At 40.6% G+C, this 18,885-nt stretch overlaps 1 protein-coding gene across 2 annotated transcripts in view; it reads left to right on the top strand.

The window, feature by feature from the left end:
- The window catches only part of STIM2 (stromal interaction molecule 2), a 77,980-nt gene that overhangs the window by 24,247 nt on the left and 34,848 nt on the right, over positions 1 to 18,885 (top strand). For both annotated transcript variants that reach the window (XM_075420670.1, XM_075420671.1), the window contains exon 2: positions 17,486 to 17,616. In XM_075420670.1, coding sequence (XP_075276785.1) covers positions 17,486 to 17,616 — 131 coding nt within the window. The remainder of the gene's footprint in view (positions 1 to 17,485; positions 17,617 to 18,885) is intronic.

Genomic DNA, 18,885 nt, shown 5'->3' on the forward strand with positions numbered 1-18,885 from the left:
CCCTGCTGTTGACTGCAACTTAGCTAACAGCATCTCGAGTCTTATTTTTGATCAAGATTGCAGTTGTAGTGCAGTAACTTATGTAACACTTTTTCATAAATTACTTTTTCTACTTATAAAAACAGTAAAAGCATTTTGAAACAACCCTGTCTTTTCTCTTCTTCCCTTCTCCTTCTGCATATGAAAATTGTTAACCCTGTTCAAAATCTTTAGCTTTAAACTTGTGTAAATATCAGTAAAGTCATTAAACCTTTTTTTTAGGTATTAATTCCTAGAGAATCTCAAATGTCTCAGTTTTTAAATGGCTGAAAGGAAAGATGAGGCTTCTTATTGAAACAACACTGAATCTTATTTAGAAAACTAACAGTGTCAGAAAGTTTCTCTCCTTTAGCTGTAGCACAAAGGTGCAGACTTTTTGCAATAGATATCTCACTGAAAAATATGGGTTGTCATTTATTTGCTGAAACTCGAATCTCTTCGTTATATACGATGTATTGGTTTCAATGACTGTGATGGTGAAAACATACAGGTGTTGCAAAGGCATTCCTAAGGAGAAGTTCATTTGTATGCATGGATACAAACATTCTTTACTCTTGTCATGAGGAATAGGTGTGTGCATTGAGAGGCAGTGAAACCTGTACACAGATGTCAATGCTGTAAGATCGCATTTGGGATTTAATCACTGTTTTCCAAGGGTTTCTTCAGGCTTGCCTTGTTCTTTCACCTGTTTGTTATCACTAGATATTTACTTAATACTTTCGGATGTAAATGTGGTGGATCAGCAACTTCTTCACAACAGCAGGCTTCTTAGGAGCATATGGCAAGAATACACTTAACATTTCATAAAAAAAGTATGACTACTGGTATTTGTATTTGTGAATCGGAGCCTTCTGTATTGGGGGCAGCTGTTATTCTAGAATCTGCCTTTCAAAAGACGATGGAGATGCCAGTTGAAAGGGACCACTGAATGCCAAATTTGTGCTTTGAGCAAGAATGTCACCATTGCAAGACCAGGTCTTCTACCCAGCTCCTGCAGACTCCTAAGGGTGAAGACTCCCCGTCCTCTGAGTAGCCTGTCAGAGTGCTGCAATGCCCTCCTAGCAAGAAAGGGCTTCCTGATGTCTACCTGGCCCTCCCAGTGCAGCGTGACCATTGCCCCAAGTTCTATGGTCTGCACCTACTGAGAAGGGTTTGCCATCTGCTGCCAAGTAGTTAGCTGCAGGCTACTAGTAGATCACCCTGCCCTCCTTTTCACAAGACTAAACAAGCCCAGCTCTCTGAAAATCAGTGATCTCCTTGAGATTATGTAGGGTTGAAGCTTTGTTCTCTTTTAATCTTAATAAAATTGAACACGTTCATTGAGCACAAGATTTGGAAGGCAAAAGTTGTAAGAACATGTAGTATTAATGAATGCAAAATGTGTGTGATCATGTGTATACATGTTGTCAAACAATGAAACATTTTACTTTAAAAAAAAAGTTACTTGAATATTGTAGATGGTCAGTTGGCTTGTTGCAAAACTGTAATCTGTTTCTGTATAGAAGACATTTAATGTTTTGCTTCAGTCCAAGTACTTCAAAATCTGCATTTTGGGAAGAATTTTTCTGCCTGGAGGTTATTCGTAAGTTAGACCACCACATATGAATAATAACCAGTAGGCTTTAGAAAGAATCCAGATGAAATCACATGTAGAAGGGTTCTTTCTGAGTTTTAAGAATGCAGGGGCTCTGACCTGATCTAGTGGTAGGTGTCCCTGCTCCTTGCAGAAGGGTTGGACTAAATGGCCTTTGTCACTCAAAACATTTAACAGCTTCAGACTTTCTTGAGAGTGAGTATTATCTTGCTTGATACAGGGAATTAGTAGCTCACAGAGAAGTAAATCTGTAGACTTGTTTAAAAGAAGTTTTCAACTTGAATTTCTGCTATGCCTAGATGGAAGATTCTTTGCTTTTATGCCTTTAAACTTCCTCCTTTAAATAAATTTTAATATTTTACATAGCAGAATTAAATATTAAAGAGAATAAAGGAAGGAAAAATTGCGAACTTAATTGATAATTGCTAAGCTACTACGGTAGTATGTCAGTAGTGTAGTCTGTCTGATGTAGGCTGTTTGTAGTGTTACCATAGATAAAGGAAATGAGAAAATAATTCTGCAGAATAGCTTACAATATGATGAGCGTACTAAGCTTTCAAGTTGTGATGCTACCACTTTAAAGTAACATATTAAACCCTTAATTTTCAAAGTTGGTGAAGTTCTCCTCTTGTAGTAGCCCCATCTTTGTCATACATACAAATATTGCCATTCTTTGATCTGTCTCAAGTATGCGTCTAAGACTTTTGGTTCATGTTACTTCCATTTCTGAATAGGAGAGGAATTTTTCTGAGCATATCCTCCTAGTTTGAAAACTTTTGATTCATTTTTTGATAATGTTAACTGAGTAAGTTTAAAAATACTCATTTGTTTTATGATTTTAGAGGCAACACCACCTGGCTTTGGTTTGGCATTGGTAGTAGAACCACACCTGCATGAAGATAACTTCAGCAAACATTTAAAATGTCAGAAGAGTGGGTTTTTATGTTTATCTGTTTTCCTGTTAGCTGGAAACTTCTTCTAGTGTTAACTTATATGAGTTAATTTAAGTATTACTAAAAAAAATGAAACTTAATGAGAGGAGGAAACTGTTTCCTTTTTGTTTTGATAGCATAAGTAGAGAATGTAGCTCTGTGTTATGGAGACTAAGGCATCACTGTCTTGCCCATTTTCTGGTGTCACTGTGTGTTGATTGTGCTCAGTATTCCTCAGAAATGCAGAATAGAAAGACATTGTCCCTCTGCCCCCAGCAGATGACTTGGTATTAAAATTGCTTTAAAATAGTTACAGACAAAACCAGATGTAAAGCGAAGATTTATAACCTTTAAATAACTCTGTTAATCTGGAAAAGATTAAAACATTTATGCTGGTTGATAGGTGTGACTGACATGGAATAGTTGGTTTTTAGATGTCAGCTTTGTCAGGTATTGCGTTTAGGGCATGAGAATAAACCTTGGAGATAAAGCCTGTAGAATGTATGTTCCTTGTATTTGATTAAACCAAAGCGATATTACAAAGTAGAATAGTATTACAAAACATGCTTATCTCTGACATGTGAATGAAGAACTTCAGTTGTGTTTTATTGTCTGTGGAGGCCGTAAACCAGCAACAGGACACCTAACAAGACAGAAAACCCAATATATTTCAAAACAATCCCATGTTAATAAAAGTGGTGAGTTTTTTTGGTATGATCTATTTGTAACATATTTCTGTTTCTGTGGGATGTAATTCCACAGAATTCATGTAATTAACTTCCTGGGGTTTTTGAAAATGGGATCTAATTGAGTGTGTTGAAGTAGAATTAATCTTTCATGGTTCTGGTTTACTTATGTTTAATGACAGGCAGGTGGCTTTTTAAACTTTAGGAAGTTACTTCCTTTTGATATTGAAAATGATGGACTGCCTGTATATGTTTATATGATATATTAAAAAAAAAGTAATATAGCGGAAACACTTCTGTCTGTTGGAATTTGACTTGGTGCCTGTTTTCCTGCTTCTGTCTGTTGCAGGGAGCAAATTGCAACAGAAGCACTGGTAATTCTGTGCAGGAGGTACCCAGTTCCATTTGCAGTATGTGTCCAGCAGAGTTTAAAAAAGATCTAAGATATTATTTCCCATGCTTTAGCCTTTTCAAATCTCAGAGATACAAATCAATATTAGTGTTTTAAGTCTTGTGTAAGACTCTAAAATATAAACTGAAATTTCATGTTTAAATAAAATATATGTATATATGTCATAAAGAAATTGTAATGACTCTTATAAATAAAACTAGTCACTGTCTGGAAAAAGCTTACTGCCCTTCATTGCATCTTTATTCTTCCCAGTGTATGTCAGGAATATACTTTGGGACTTAAGTGATTACTTAAGAGTCAATTGTATAAAAAAACCCAAACATGAACTCACTTGGCTTTACAGGCTTGGGGAGAAGTGGCTGGAAAAGCTGCTCAGTAGAAAAGGACCTTGGGGTGTTGGCTGACAGCCGCCTGAACGTGAGCCAGCAGTGTGCCCTGGTGGCCAAGAAGGCCACTGGCATCCTGGCTTGTATCAGGAATAGTGTGGCCAGCAGGAGTAGGGAGGTGATCGTGCCCCTGCACTTGGCACTGGTGAGGCCACACCTGGAGTACTGTGTTCAGTTTTGGGCCCCTCTGTACAAGAAGGACATTGAGGTGCTGGAGCATGTCCAAAGAAAGGCAACGAGGCTGGTGAGGGGTCTGGAGAACAAGTCTTATGAGGAGCAGCTGAGGGAACTGGGGCTGTTTACCCTGGAGAAGGGGAGGTTGAGGGGGAACCTTATTGCTCTCTACAACTAGCTGAAAGGTGGTTGTAGTGAGGCGAGTGTTGGTCTCTTCTCCCAACTAACTAGCAATAGGATGAGAGGCAATGGCCTCAAGTTGCTTTGGGGGAGGTTTAGGTTGGATATTAGGAAAAATTTCTTTACTGAAAGAGTGGCGAGGCATTGGAACAGGCTGCCCAGGGAAGTGGTTGGGTCACCATCGCTGGAGGCGTTCAAAAAACATGTAGATGTGGCACTTTGGGACATTGTTTAGCAGGCATGGTGGTGCTGGGTTGACAGTTGGACTTGATGGTCTTAGAGTTCTTTTCCAACCTATGATTCCATGATTCTATGTTCTTCCATGCACAGGAGCAATGCATCCTCCTGAGAAAGAAATCTAGCAAAGGAGGCAGGAGACCTGCGTGGTTAAACAAGGAGCTTCTAGCGGAGATCAGGCGGAAGAGAAAGGTCCATGGAATGTGGAAAGAGGGGCAGGCCACTTGGGAAGAGTACAGAAACGTGGTGAGAGCATGCAGGGATGCGACGAGGAAGGCCAAGGCTCACCTGGAATTGAAGCTGGCAAGGGATGTCAAAAACAACAAGAAGGGCTTCTTCAACTACATCAGCAGCAAAAGGAAGGCTAGGGACAATGTGGGGCCGCTGCTGAATGAGGTGGGTGTCCTGGTGACGGAGGATGCGGAGAAGGCAGAGCTACTGAATGCCTTCTTTGCTTCAGTCTTCAGTGCTAAGACTGGCCCTCAGGAATCCCAGGCCCCGGAGGTAAGAGAAGAAGCCTACAAAGAGGACGACTTTCCCTTGGTCAAGGAGGACTGTGTGAGGGATCGCTTAAGCGATCTGGATGTCCACAAATCCATGGGCCCTGATGGAATGCACCCACGAGTGCTGAGGGAGCTGGCGGATGTCATTGCTGAGCCACTCTCCATCATCTTTGAGAGGCCCTGGAGGACAGGAGAGGTGCCCGAGGACTGGAGAAAGGCCGATGTCACTCCAGTCTTCAAAAAGGGCAAGAAGGAGGACCCAGGGAACTACAGGCCGGTCAGCCTCACCTCCATCCCGGGAAAGGTGATGGAGCAGCTTATCCTGGAGGCCATCATCAAGCAAGCGGAAGAAAAGAAGGTTATCAGGAGTAGTCAGCATGGATTCACCAAGGGGAAATCGTGCCTGACCAATCTGATAGCTTTCTACGATGACATGACTGGCTGGGTAGACGAAGGGAGAGCCGTGGATGTTGTCTACCTTGACTTCAGCAAGGCTTTCGACACAGTCTCCCATGATATCCTCCTAGGGAAGCTGAGGAAGTGTGGGCTGGATGAGTGGTCGGTGAAGTGGATTGAGAACTGGCTGAATGGCAGAACTCAGAGGGTTGTCATCAGCAGCGCTGAGTCTAGTTGGAGGCTGGTAACAAGTGGTGTCCCCCAGGAGTCAGTACTGGGCCCAGTCTTGTTTAACTTCTTCATCAACGACCTGGATGAAGAGTTAGAATGTACCCTCAGCAAGTTTGCTGATGACAACAAACTGGGAGGTGTGGTAGACACACCGGAAGGCTGTGCTGCCATTCAGCGTGACCTGGATAGGCTGGAAAGCTGGGCAGAGAGGAACCTGATGAGGTTCAACAAAGGCAAATGCAGGGTCCTGCACCTGGGGAGGAACAACCTCATGCACCAGTACAGGCTTGGGGTGGACCTGCTGGAGACCAGCTCTGCGGAGAGGGACCTGGGTGTCCTGGTGGACGACAGGTTAACCATGAGCCAGCAGTGTGCCCTGGCTGCCAAGAAAGCCAATGGGGATCCTGGGGTGCATCAAGAAGAGAGTGGCCAGCAGGTCGAGGGAGGTTCTCCTTCCCCTCTACACTGCCCTAGTGAGGCCTCATCTGGAGTACTGTGTCCAGTTCTGGGCTCCCCAGTTCAAGAAAGATGAAGAGCTACTGGAGAGAGTCCAGCGGAGGGCTACGAGGATGATGAGGGGACTGGAACAGCTCCCCTACGAGGAGAGGTTGAGGGAACTGGGCTTGTTCAGCCTGAAGAAGAGAAGGCTGCGAGGGGACCTAATAAATGCTTATAAATACCTGAAGGGTGGGTGTCAGGAGGATGGGGCCAAGCTCTTTTCAGTGGTGCCCAGTGACAGGACAAGGGGCAATGGGCACAAACTGAGGCACAGGAAGTTCCGTCTGAACATGAGGAAGAACTTCTTCCCTCTGAGGGTGACGGAGCACTGGAACAGGCTGCCCAGGGAGGTTGTGGAGTCTCCTTCTCTGGAGATATTCAAGACCCGCCTGGACAAGGTCCTGTGCAGCTTGCTGTAGGTGACCCTGCTTCGGCAGGGGGGTTGGACTAGATGACCCACAGGGGTCCCTTCCAACCCCTACTATTCTGTGATTCTGTGAAGTGTCATAGTTCATCAGCTTTGGGACAGATCCTATTATGTTGCTCTTTTTATAGTCCTGTGTATTGAATTCTTAATGCATGTTCTGGCTCCTAAGTTTTGGAAACTGGTCATAAAATTGGAGCTTCAGTGAAGGAACTACATAAATGATAGCAATATTTGGGACAGACATGCACTTAGACATACTGAGCTTTCTGGTGAAAGTTTGTAGAGATGAGGTGTCCCTGAAGACCTCCTGTTTGTGGTGTGGACTGACTGCAGCCAAAGTAGGCTACATCTGGAGCGTGTGACTTCTCTAGGCTTGTGAGGAGAGCCTTGGAGAAAGGACGAGCTCTGAGCTTGCTGTCAGGGGTGTGAAAGTGTTTTGTCAAATCTGTGGAGTGTTTTCTTTGTGTTTGCTATTACTCAAACTCTTCCGATAGCATTACAAAAGTTTGTTTTAGGTTTTATAGGCCACAAAATCTACTTTGAATGCAGATTGCTTCAAGTAGAGTGTTCCTTGTTTTATTTGAAGTCCAGCCATGACGTCAACTTGTTGCAGGTAAATGTGTTTTTTAATGTAATTTTTCCTCTTGATAGTTGTTAATTGCAGCAAGTAGTCTAGGACATGGCCTTCTCTTGTGCCTCCTAGTAGAGAAAGCAAGGGACTAAAAAATGTAGCTGCCGTTTTCCGCTCAAGTAGCATGGATGATGTTCCATCACATTGATTCAATTTTTGTGTGTTGCTCACCTGCTGTGGTGCTGGCTAGATTCAGCTGTAACATAGGGCATGTCAGGACCAGGGTGTAGCAGCAACACTGGCTGTGAAGTGTGGTCCTGCCTGCTTCTGCATGGGTTTCATCCTCCTCCGCCTCCCCCCCCACCTTTGCTGTCGCACGTGTTCGTGCAGGCGCATGGAGAGCCAATTCAGGCCGAATCACTTTCCCAGTCCTTCCTGCAGTGTGGCTGCACAGATGTGCTTGTGTTGGTACAAGGACAGGGATAGTACAGGGGCAGGAACAAACGGCGGGGGCACGGATAGTTAGGAATCCTTCTGGCGTTAGTCTGTGGCTTATTCTGCTTTTGAGCATGTGTGGAATTACTGCCTTGGCTCCTTCTTGCATCCTGAATACGTGCCTGCTGTTGGGGAGCAACTGACGGTATCTGAAGCTGTGCAAGCAGTATTTGGCAGTGTGTGTTGTTCAGACAAATGTAGAGTATTTGAGAACCTTATGGTCGTCTTTGCATGTGACTTCTTGAGATTCGTCTCGATGTGGAAGAGCACTACTTAAAACTTGTATGCAAATTGTATCTAACTTTTTGATGGGAAAAGCCATGTGTTTGCCGTATGAACTGTATTTTTTTAAAAAAAATGGAATTGATTTGAGCTAACTCTCTCTAACATTATATGACTTATTCTGAATTTTGGAATTCTTGTTTAATTGAACTGAGTTTCCTCTTTTTCTGCTCTGTGTGGTTGCAGTGCATGACTTCATGCATAGAGTGTGAATGTTCAGTGTATGCTCGTCGTGTGAGAGCTGTTTTCTATGTTATTGACCGCTTCAGCAACTCAGGAATACACATTGGAAAACTAGACAATTTGCTACTGTTTTTATGGGCCTTAAAATACATTTACCATAGTGGTTTCAACCAAGATCTAAGACGTGCAACTGTGGTTTATTCTGATAATTGTAAATATCAATATCCTGTTAAGTTTGAGCAATAGCATAATGATATGTTATGTCCAGAATGTAGGACTGTCGTTTTCTTTGCATTCTGAAAACTTTTTTTTTTTTTTTAAATAAAAAAGGCTCTTCAGATCTTACTTGCATCAAATAAGCCAAAGTGAACCGGGACACCATCATTAGATTTGTCAGCCTGCTTTATCACTTGGTGAAATTCATAATGAGAAAAATATTTAGCAGTGTATTAGTAGGAGCAAAACTGCCAGTTGTGTGGTCTGGAGTTGGATGTGAGTGGTAACTGCAGAGCAGTTCATGTAAGCTTCTGGAAGTAGGATAGTCCTTAACTAGCCAGCAATGTGCAGTACTAAACCTTCACATCAGCTAAGCTAATAGGACTATTTAAAGAAACTGATCTTTATATAGCTTTAAAATTACTGATGTGTTGAATGGTGCTACAAGGAAGTGTTTCATTATGGTGTTATTGGTTAAATAAAATGAATCTATGCACTCAGTGCCTTTGTATTTCTGAAACTATAAACATTACATAGGCTGACAAATTTAATACTGAAATGTTAGAATCTTAACAGATTGTGTATTAAAATAAAAAAAGTGCCCTGATGCTAAGCTTGCTTTATTGTAAGTACAATGTTACATCTTTTAAATTTGGTTTTCAGTTGTGTAATTCTGATGTGCTCTCTTAAAGTATAAATATATCCTGACAACATGTTGTTACAGGAACTTCGAGGGAACTGACGATGCTACAGATGGTGCTCACAGAGGATTAAATTTGATTCCTTGGTTAGAACAGTTAATAATATATGTACTAGATCAGATGGTGTGGAAGACTGAAGTAATTCAGTAATGTCAGCAATGTCATGCTTACGTGCCTGATTCATGGATATAGGATATGATTATGAATCATGCAGGAAAACAAACATCAGAGGAAAAAATGCTGTAATTAAACATATCCAATTTTGTATGAAAATAATCAATATGACTTTAATATATGCTCCTCTAATTTATAATTTGAGCATGTTTCAGTTTATTTACCTAAAAATGTAAGGATTTAGGTCTTAAAAGATGTTTTTTCAATCTTAGAACCACATCTGTAAAATTTTTTGTCTTCTACTAAACTTTTTAAAAATTATGTAAAGTGGTTATGTCCTTTGCAAGTGTTCTCCCCCCCCCCCCCCCCCCTTCATTCTAAGAAGTTGTGAACTACCTTTTCAGCATGGAAAATTTTGTAAATGTTTGAATTATTAGCTGTGCTATCATGGTGGTTGTATTCTGCAGACCACTGTCTTCCAGAAAGGATTTTAGTGGCCTAGCTCCTGATCCATATCTGAATAGAAATTGGTATGCTGAATACTGACTATACAGTTTCACCAGGAGGCGGAAGATATGGCGTCCAGATTAATGCATGGCCGAGGTGTTAACAAGGATGGAACTCTAAGCAAGAAGATGAGGCTTTATCTAGAAAGCAGTTACTAGGAAGTTTGCTTCAGAAAGCACATGGAGGTATTGTCAGGCATTTGAATGCCACCTGTAAATCGCTTTTCTGATTTCCTGACCAAATTAAGAAAGTGGCTTCAGTGATGTGTTAATGATCTTCCTTAACAGCTGACACATTCTTGGGCAGATTGAAGTGTATGATCAGGGATATACTGGGCCTTTTCCAGCTTCCTGCCGTTAGAAGAGGGAGAAAGTTGTTAGAACAGCAGAAAAGAACTAGTCAGACCTAAAATGTATAAGAAGCTTAGATGTGTGCTGTTACATGTGCTTAGACGTGGGTATCGTTAATGGTCACTGAATATATATGAATACACGTCTGTAGTTTATTTCATCAGCTTAATTAATGTTCTATTGACAAATGAACTCCAACAGTAAATTCTCAGTCCTGTTTCTTTGGTAAATGTGACTTCTAAACACATAGGGGATACAAAGCAAAAATATCCAGTGTCTTGTTCGTTCTGTTTACATTAAGGGTATGTTTTTATTCCAGGTGAAGCTATGAATTTAGGTCATCTTTGAACCTATGTAAATGTGTTTTTTCTTTGAGCTGCTCTAACTTTAAACATTAATAATTACTATAACGTACAAAGAGTACATCATACACTTTTAAAGGTGTGTTAAATAGTCTTCACTACCAAATCAATCTACATGGATATAAACTGTGTTAAATATTTCCCTGCTTGATCTTGTTGCACTAATAAAAGTAAGTGAAGTGAGACAAACTTTCCTATTGCTGACAGTATCAGACATCTGGCATTTTTTGTCTGACTGAATGTTCGTATATGTTTGTAGGTTTGTATAGTAAGTGTCGTTAAAGAAGTAGTAAGGTTGGAAGGAGGGAAAAAAAGAATTTTCGGTGGCTTGCATAAGATGTGTATCCCAGTTTCCTGTCATCTCACTTTGTTAAGGTTGGCAGGAGTTCCTTTTCTAAATCAGTCTACTTTGACCATTGTATACAATAATTGTCCAGCTTCCTCTTCCCTTTAAACTGTGTCATTGCTCGGGGAGGGTGTGGGAAGGAGATGGAAAAGCTATGCATCCATCTTCTTGATTTTTCTTTAGTGAGACAGACCAGTGTTGTAATTTAATAATTAATTTCCTAACAGTCTAAATGAGGTGTTTGTACTGATATTTTGTCTTGTTAAAATAATCTTTGACGTGACTAACATATTCAAACTCCTTTTTGTACCTTCCTTTTTAAACAAGCTTTCCTGATTTGGGGTAGTTGCTTTTAATGTAGTTAAAGCAAAATTAGATTTGACTCAAATTCAATTCTCTAGAGAATTTCTTTCGTATCTTTTCCTTTGAGTAAATGTTTTTGTTGTTACAAAGTTCTTCGTTTTCTAAGATGGTGTATCATGTTTTGAATGTCTTAACATGATGATCAGAAAGCTAAATGTCTGCTGTTCTGCAGTTTGTTTCGAAGCTTTTTATCTGGAAAGGTTAGAAAAGCTTAAGTCAAAACCTGTCTTAACACTTGGCTTTGCTAATGGCATTATTTGACTGAATTTCTGCTTTAAATAATGAACTGTGATTTCACTGCTTCCCTCCCATGTATGGAAAATGAAATTTAAGTTCAGAATTAGACAGCTTTTTTGTGGGTGTGGAGAAAGCAGAGATGAGCTAATGGTGATTTAAGGAAAAATCAAAGCCTTCCTTGCCTCATCAAGTTCCAGGTTTCGGGGGGGGGGGAAATATGATTGATTTGCATATATATTAAAAGATACTGAAATAGCAGAATAAATTGAAACTTCTCAATAGTGACAAAACCAGGTTTGGTTCTCTCCTGCGGTGATCACTTGTACACGTTTTGAAGTGGTAATGAGGTTGTTAAGGTTGTTTGAAATGTCATCTTTTTTTTACTGGAGGATGTTTAGTGGAAATTTAAAGAGTTATGGCAGCTTTCATGGAACTGAACTGCAAATAGTTGTGGTTTGTTTTGGGTGTTTGTTTTTTTTTTCCCAACTGAAGTGTGGCTAGTCATTAAGCATGACCCATGTTTTCAGAAACAAGTGCTTTAGACACCAGACTTTGCAGAGTTTCATGTATGAATCTGATCTGCTGTTATTGCCCGAGTTTATAAACACAATTTCAGAAAATAGCTGAATTTCTGATAAGGAGTGATGGAAAAGTTTAATGTGAAACTTCACATTCTTAAATTCTTTGGAGACAGTAGTGTCCTGAATCTCCTTTCCCGTTGCACCCCTTCCCCTCTCCATGTCATTAGTATTATTGCATTTTCCTCCTCAGGAAGCTCATTTAGGTAACATCAGTGTTGTGATTAGAAGATAAGTGTATTCTGCCCTTTTTGTCAAAATTTTGTCTGTTTTTTTAAAATGTTTTTAATGGAAAGATGTGCTGCAATGATGAACTTTATTTTTCACTCTAATCATTTAAATAAATGTCACGAATGACATTGTCAAGTTAACTGTTATATCCTGCTCAGCCTACTTGCCATATGGAGGAGTTTAATTATTAAGAGTAGGAGTGATTTGCTTTGGGAGCTTTTAATTGAAAGATTAAATGAAGCTCACTCTGAGGCTGTCTCTTCAAGCATTTGAAGATTTTAATGACAACTTATGTAAGGATTTAGGATAAAAGCAACGTGTTTGTTGCCTTTACTGTGAATAGCTGTTTTGAACATCTGGTGAAGTTCTTGAAAACGCTTGCTTTTCAGTAATTTCAATAATCCCTGCTGTACCTGACCCTCAGGTTTGTACTCAGGTCTTTAAAAATCAGTGTTCTCTTACAGGTTTTTTGCCTTGAAAGGAATCATATTGAAATGATGAAGAAGCTGTAAGGTGTACAGTGTAAAACTAAAGCACAAAAGAAATGTGAGGTAATAGAAATCCTTGTTAGATTAGAGATGCATTTGGTGGGGGTTGGGGATATTGTGGCTGCCTGCTTTGGCTCTGGAAAATGCAAAGAAATCCTCCTTCTGTCATCATGGCTTGCTGAAACATAGTTATTTTAAGCTGAGAGTATGTACTGCAGAAGCTGACACTTGTGTATAGTGCTTGCCTTTTCTGTGAGGCTTCACTTTATCCCACATGGCTTCTTAGGAAGGAGGAATCGTAGAACTAGCAGAACACGTTATGCTTCTGGATTTGTCAGAAAAAGGCAGTCAGGGAAACACTGCGGGCTTCCATGGGACTGCCATATGTTAGCGTAAAGAAGTGCTCTTTCTTCTCGGTGGAGGCTGAACGTCCTCACAGTACAAAAATGACGTGTAGTAGGCAAGCTCTCCAAGTAACTCCCAGCCGCTAAGTTGCTCTGAGTGAAGTAATGGGGAAATTTTAAAGGTGTTTAAATTTAGAATTTGGAGCTGTGTATCTGGTTCCAGGTACCTCTGAAAATCATGCACTTTTGTGTGTCCCTGTGTTCTTGAAAAGGCTCTCTGGGGCATCGAAAGACTGGAGGGCTTGTGTGCTTTGGTGGCCGGGCTGGAGCTGCAGTGCCTGGCTAGGGCCCCTCTGCCTCCAGCTTCGGCTCAGTCATGGCTGTGTGCGGCCGTGTCCGTATGCAGGAGTGGGTCTGTCAGTGTGTCAGGGGGCTGCAGGATTACTCGCCGTTTGTTGGTCCGCCAGTCCTTCTCAGTCTGAAGTCTGTTAACGCGGATGGCAGTTTAGGGGGAAAAAAGTAAATGTGGGATAAACGAAAGACTGCGAGGTGCCGAGAGCCTTTTGCTTTGGAACCATTTCTAATGGTGTATTCCTAAAATAAATTTCAAGGGCTTTGTTGACATGCACACGTGATGATATGGGTGTAATTCATTTTCAGTGGCTTGCGTTGACAGTGTCACTTTGGAAGTTGAACTCCTGTTGCCTTCAGGAAATGAGATGAAAAAGCTGTGATTCTAAGGTTTAGGAGAATTTTGAACTGAAGTTTTTCTTGTATTCTTGCCTTATTTTAGCCTCATTAAAAAAAAAGGGGAGGGAAGGAAGGGGGGAAAGAAAAAAAGTGCTGTTACTTTCCCCTTATCTGTAAATACAAAGTTTCCTGTATAGCGGGTTGGATAACTTTGTACTGGGTTCATTTTCAAACTGTCTTCTGTGTGGCTGGTCTCTACGCTTGGCTTTAGGCAGCGCCCCGGGCTGGTGAAGACTGCTTGCTCCTCTTGCCGCAGAGCCAGGAGGCAGTTACTGAGCTGCTCCAGGCAGGAGGAAGGCTTGGTTCAAAAGCCTCTGCCAAGTTTGTCGAGCCATAAATTTGACATTTTAATTTTTTTAGTAACGAATTCCCTCCTTATCGTGAGCAGAAGTTCTGAAACGTCCACACTTCCAAGCAACGTTTCAAACTGGGCTGTAAAATAACTCCTGCCCAGAGTGGCATATGGTGTGCTTGTCTGCCTCTTGTCCGCCTCATCTAAACTCCCTCTCTCTTGTTTGCTTTGCGAATTCTTCCGTCCTGTTTGTTAAAGGAAGGGTCAAATTCTAGCGATCAGGTTCATTCTCTGAGTGAACTTCTTGGTGTCATCCCTGTGAAGATGATTGTGGATTAGGTGTATTTATGACCACACACCAGGCTATGGCAGAGAAATTGGTCCGGAGATGAAATTAGGTTTGTCCTTAAAGTACAGTAGAAAGTTTGGAATCCCAGAACACCTTCAACAGGGTGGATTTAAAGTAAAAAATAAATTATCAACTAATCTTATGATTTGTTGCAGGGCCTCAGGCCTGTATTTATGGTGCTTGCTGTATCTTGAGACTTTTCCTCTTAGCTTTTATCCTAATTAACTGGATGTTTGAGAAGTTTCTAACCATACTTTGACTAGTATTAATTTTAATTGTTTCTATTGTGCAAGTGAGACAAAATACTGCGTTTTAGAATCTTTTGCGAATCGAATTTCCATCAACTGTTTTTTGGACTTGGTAGGGCTTTGTAGGTATGCTTGTGAAGTGCTTCTGTTCGTGGCTTTGTAATTTGTTTTTGTTTTGAAATTGCTCTCTGAAGAGGGACATGACAAGAGTTGTCAGTCTGGGAACGTTTAATTTTACCATACGTAAATAAGCTTGAAGGTAAATCTGGGTTCTGTTTAGAGTGGGTTAATTTTTGTTACAGTCAAGACATGGTGCTACTCCATATTTCTGTCCCAAAAGGAGCAATTGGAACTCTGTGATCTCTTGAGAGAGATGAAGTATTCCTGAGGCCAGCACATGGGACATTTGGAGCACAAGCAGCCTGTTTACTTCTTAAGAAGAGCCATAGCTCTTTAAAGTGCCTTCATCCTTAAATAACCAAAAAAGGCATAGTTAAGCTAAATAAGCACTCTGATTAAGAAACCAATCAGCCTCAGTGTTGAGAAAATGTACTCTGAGAAAACATTTTTGATTTGAAAAGCTGAGCTTTCAGCTGAACAAAATGGACAAGCATTTGAGTGGGTGCTTGCACACTGTGAACACTATCTGATGCTTTCTTCTATGTAAGAATAGAACTAATTGCAAATTAAACAAGTTGGGTGTGTTTGAGGGACTTGCTTTTCTGTTCTGACAAGGGTCCTTTCTTCTGACTTAAAACATAGTGTAGATCTAATCTTTAAGTAGTGTCATGTTCTTTGTTTGTGGCTACTGGAATTTAATTATTGGCAGAACTTCGAGGTGATTCATTACTATCGCATGGGAAGCCTTTCTGCACCAAGCACGCTGTGTTACAGGGACAAGTCCCTAAACCCCCCCAGTGATAGTAATTTCTTCATTGCAAGGCAAAAATCTAAAGGCTGTGTATTGTGCAAATTAAACCTTTTCTAATGAAACAAAGGTGGACAAATAAAATGGGTATTATTTTTTTTAAGTGTAAAATAATTACTCAGTTTCACTTCTTTTCAAGGAATACTAGTTGCATTCTGAAGCTGAAGACTGCATGTGGTTGGCCTGGTTTAATGTTTAGTAATATGTCTTTCTGATTTATATGAAGTAGTTCTAAATACAGCTTCTCTCTCTTTTCTGCTGTTCTTGGGCAGTGTCAGTGAGGTTTTGGGGGTTCTTTTTGTGAGTTTTTCTTTTTTTTGATGGTGCTCTTGTTCGTTTGGGTTTTCTTTTAAATTGATATATGGGCACAGATAACAGGTAACTGTTAACTGCTTATGTGTAATATAACTGGTGTATAAAGTAAGAATGTGTTGACTCATGTCTAGCTGTAGGGATCAGTCCTCTTAATACGCATCTGAGATTCCAGCTACGCTATGGCTGCTACCTTTTTACTTCTGCTTTGTAGCCTTATGCAAGCTGAGTCTTATGAGCATCCATTATTTTTTATTATTTTTAAATTTGTAATAAAGACAGTAAAGCAGAATCATACCAACTCAATTGGTATGGAAACGTTAACACAAGAAATTTATTTTTCTGTGCAAACTCTTGATACTATCTGTTTCTATGTGTGTTTCCTTTTAATTACTTATATAAATGAGCCTTTAATAAATTCTGTAGTGACATGAAAACTTAATCCTTTGATAGACTAGAAGAAGCAAAAATTACTCATGCTACCTCAGTTTGTATTTGAATTGATATCAAGTGGAGTGTACCAGTTTATGGGACTTAGTGCACTTTTATAATGGCTGTTACAGTGGGAATTCAGTGTCTTGGTAAAGCTGAACTTTCAAAAAATAGTTTATGTATCCTTCTCCTCCTTCTGTTCTTTGGTGGTGTTTGGTACATCAGAATTAATGAAATAGCTAGCTATCAGTTAATGCCAAGCTTTGTGAAAGACCAGCCTTTAATGATGGTTGATCATCATGCATTACAGATTTTTGTAGCATTTGGCTTGTGCCTTGTGGAAGGGAAAGAGCAGAGACAGAACAATCTGACAAGGTGAAAGCAGAGCCATCAGATGTGCAAAAATCATGAGCCTTCAGTAATGAATGCAAATGAAAATGTACTATGTTTGACCTGGAATACTACTTCCCAGTGACTGCTGTTTTTGAGCAGAGCATGCAGTACTGAGATACCATCCATGTATTGTTGTCAGTTGAATTTTCTTTGTGGTGTGCTTGCTTCTCTTGCAGTCCTCCCTGAATGTTTTGCATTCAGTGGTACTATCTACTTTGCATTTGATCTGCAGTGTGGTTATCATCGCTTTGTTTTATGTTTTTGAAGCTATGATTATAGGACATGACAATTCTTTTTCTCTTTCTCCACTGCTCTCTGTTTAGCCCAGGCTTTCAGAAAGGAGGTTGGAAAACACAGTGACTTGACTAGCTGTTGCAGTGATGTGTTACTAAGGGGTGGGTGATAGATAGAAGAAGAGGTGGAGATAGCAGTTACGGGGATGGGGAAAAAAAAAATCCAAGAGTCAAACTGTTCCAGCCTATTCTTTGGGCTTCCTTCCTGGATAAAAAAAGAGTTGATTTCCACCCCCACTCCCCCCACTGTTTTTGTGAGAATTATAGATGGCAAATTTAGCTGCAAAATGATGACCTGGGGGCTGTGTGCAGTGAAGTAAATGTGCACATAGAGAAATTTCAGCCCTTTCTCTTGCTTGGGAGCTTTACATTCTAGAGTGACAGCAGCTAATATTTGTGTTTTGTTTCCCCCCTCCCCACTTTAGATCCCTGCAGTGCACTCAGCCCACCGTGCTTTACTGAGGAGGACCGATTCAGCCTAGAAGCTCTACGCATGATCCATAAGCAAATGGATGATGACAAAGATGGTGGTATTGAAGTAGATGAAAGTGATGAGGTAGGAGTAAAAAGCCTTCACTTGTGCATACATGAGGTCTGTCTTTTTTTCCCCCCTGTTTTATATAGCTGCTTTTTATGTTCCAGCACTTCAGTAGTTGTTGCTGTTTTTCTTAATTCACCTTTCCCACAGCCAAATGTGGAAGGAAAGTCTAATTTCTAGAAGTGTCTTAAGTGGAGTATTATTGTCCATCTTGTCCATAGCCTAACAGAAAGTTTTATATGATTACATGTAAGAGCTGTTGTTTTTGTCATTAGTAGGAGAGGTAGGCAAATGGTGTTGGTTTAGCTTGCAATGAGGTAACTAACAGTCGACGTGATCTGCCACCTGGTATTTTCGTTTCTTTGCTCTAAGGTTTTCTTGCTTAAGGCATCTCTGGGCTTTCCTGTTTATCTTAGATCCGTTCCAGGCACTTCATGGTGCAATACAATACCTGTTACAGACAGCAGTCTAGAAAGTTTTCTTATGTGTTGTTGCTTACATTTTATGGGCAAGTAGTAAGCACTTCCTGCTGTAGGCTAATTGTAGATTAAGTCCTGTGAACTAAGGGAGGTTATTCAGACCTGCCTGAAGTTTTTTGTGAGTGTGCTTGCATGAGTTTGGTAGGCAGGCTCCTGTGGTCCTGGCAAAGGACTTGCCCTTGCACTTACTCAACTTCATGATTAGGATTCTCACAATTACTGGGTAGGAATGGAAATATCCATGTAGTTTTGTTGTTCTTGCTCCTTTTGCTTTCTGGCAGTGGTCAGGTACAGGCTTGAGAAAGGAGGGGGAGTGAAGATGTCCCCTCATCTCCTGTTGCCTAAAAATGAGGGTATTCCCATGTGCTTCTGAAGCCTGTTCTCACTGGAGGTGAGTGGGAGAAGAATCTAGCCCTGATTTCTCTTCCGTTTTTTGTAACATCTCAGGGAGGATTGTTCTCCCTGGATGAGTTAAGTAGCATCAATGATAATTCACAACTTACTTTTCTGTGTGACTGTGTACAAGCAGCATCAACAGTGGTTGACGCTTGGTTGATAGAAGTTTTCTGAAGGAATACAGTACAGTGCAGAGAATGATCGAGACTAAAATAATGTACTTTTTAGCTTTGGAGGGAAAAAAATCTGCTCTGTACCTTAGGGAGCGTCATGGCGAGGCAGTACAGACACTGGAAATAGTTTAGCTCTGTTACTGCAGAATGTTTGGTTATTGTCATTAATATTTTGGGACAGGCACAATCCAGTCTGCAAACTGAAACATTAGTGATGGAGTGTGAGCTTTCTGAGGCGT

The sequence above is a fragment of the Opisthocomus hoazin genome, chromosome 5, assembly GCF_030867145.1.
Source record: "Opisthocomus hoazin isolate bOpiHoa1 chromosome 5, bOpiHoa1.hap1, whole genome shotgun sequence".
Lineage (NCBI taxonomy): Eukaryota > Metazoa > Chordata > Aves > Opisthocomiformes > Opisthocomidae > Opisthocomus > Opisthocomus hoazin.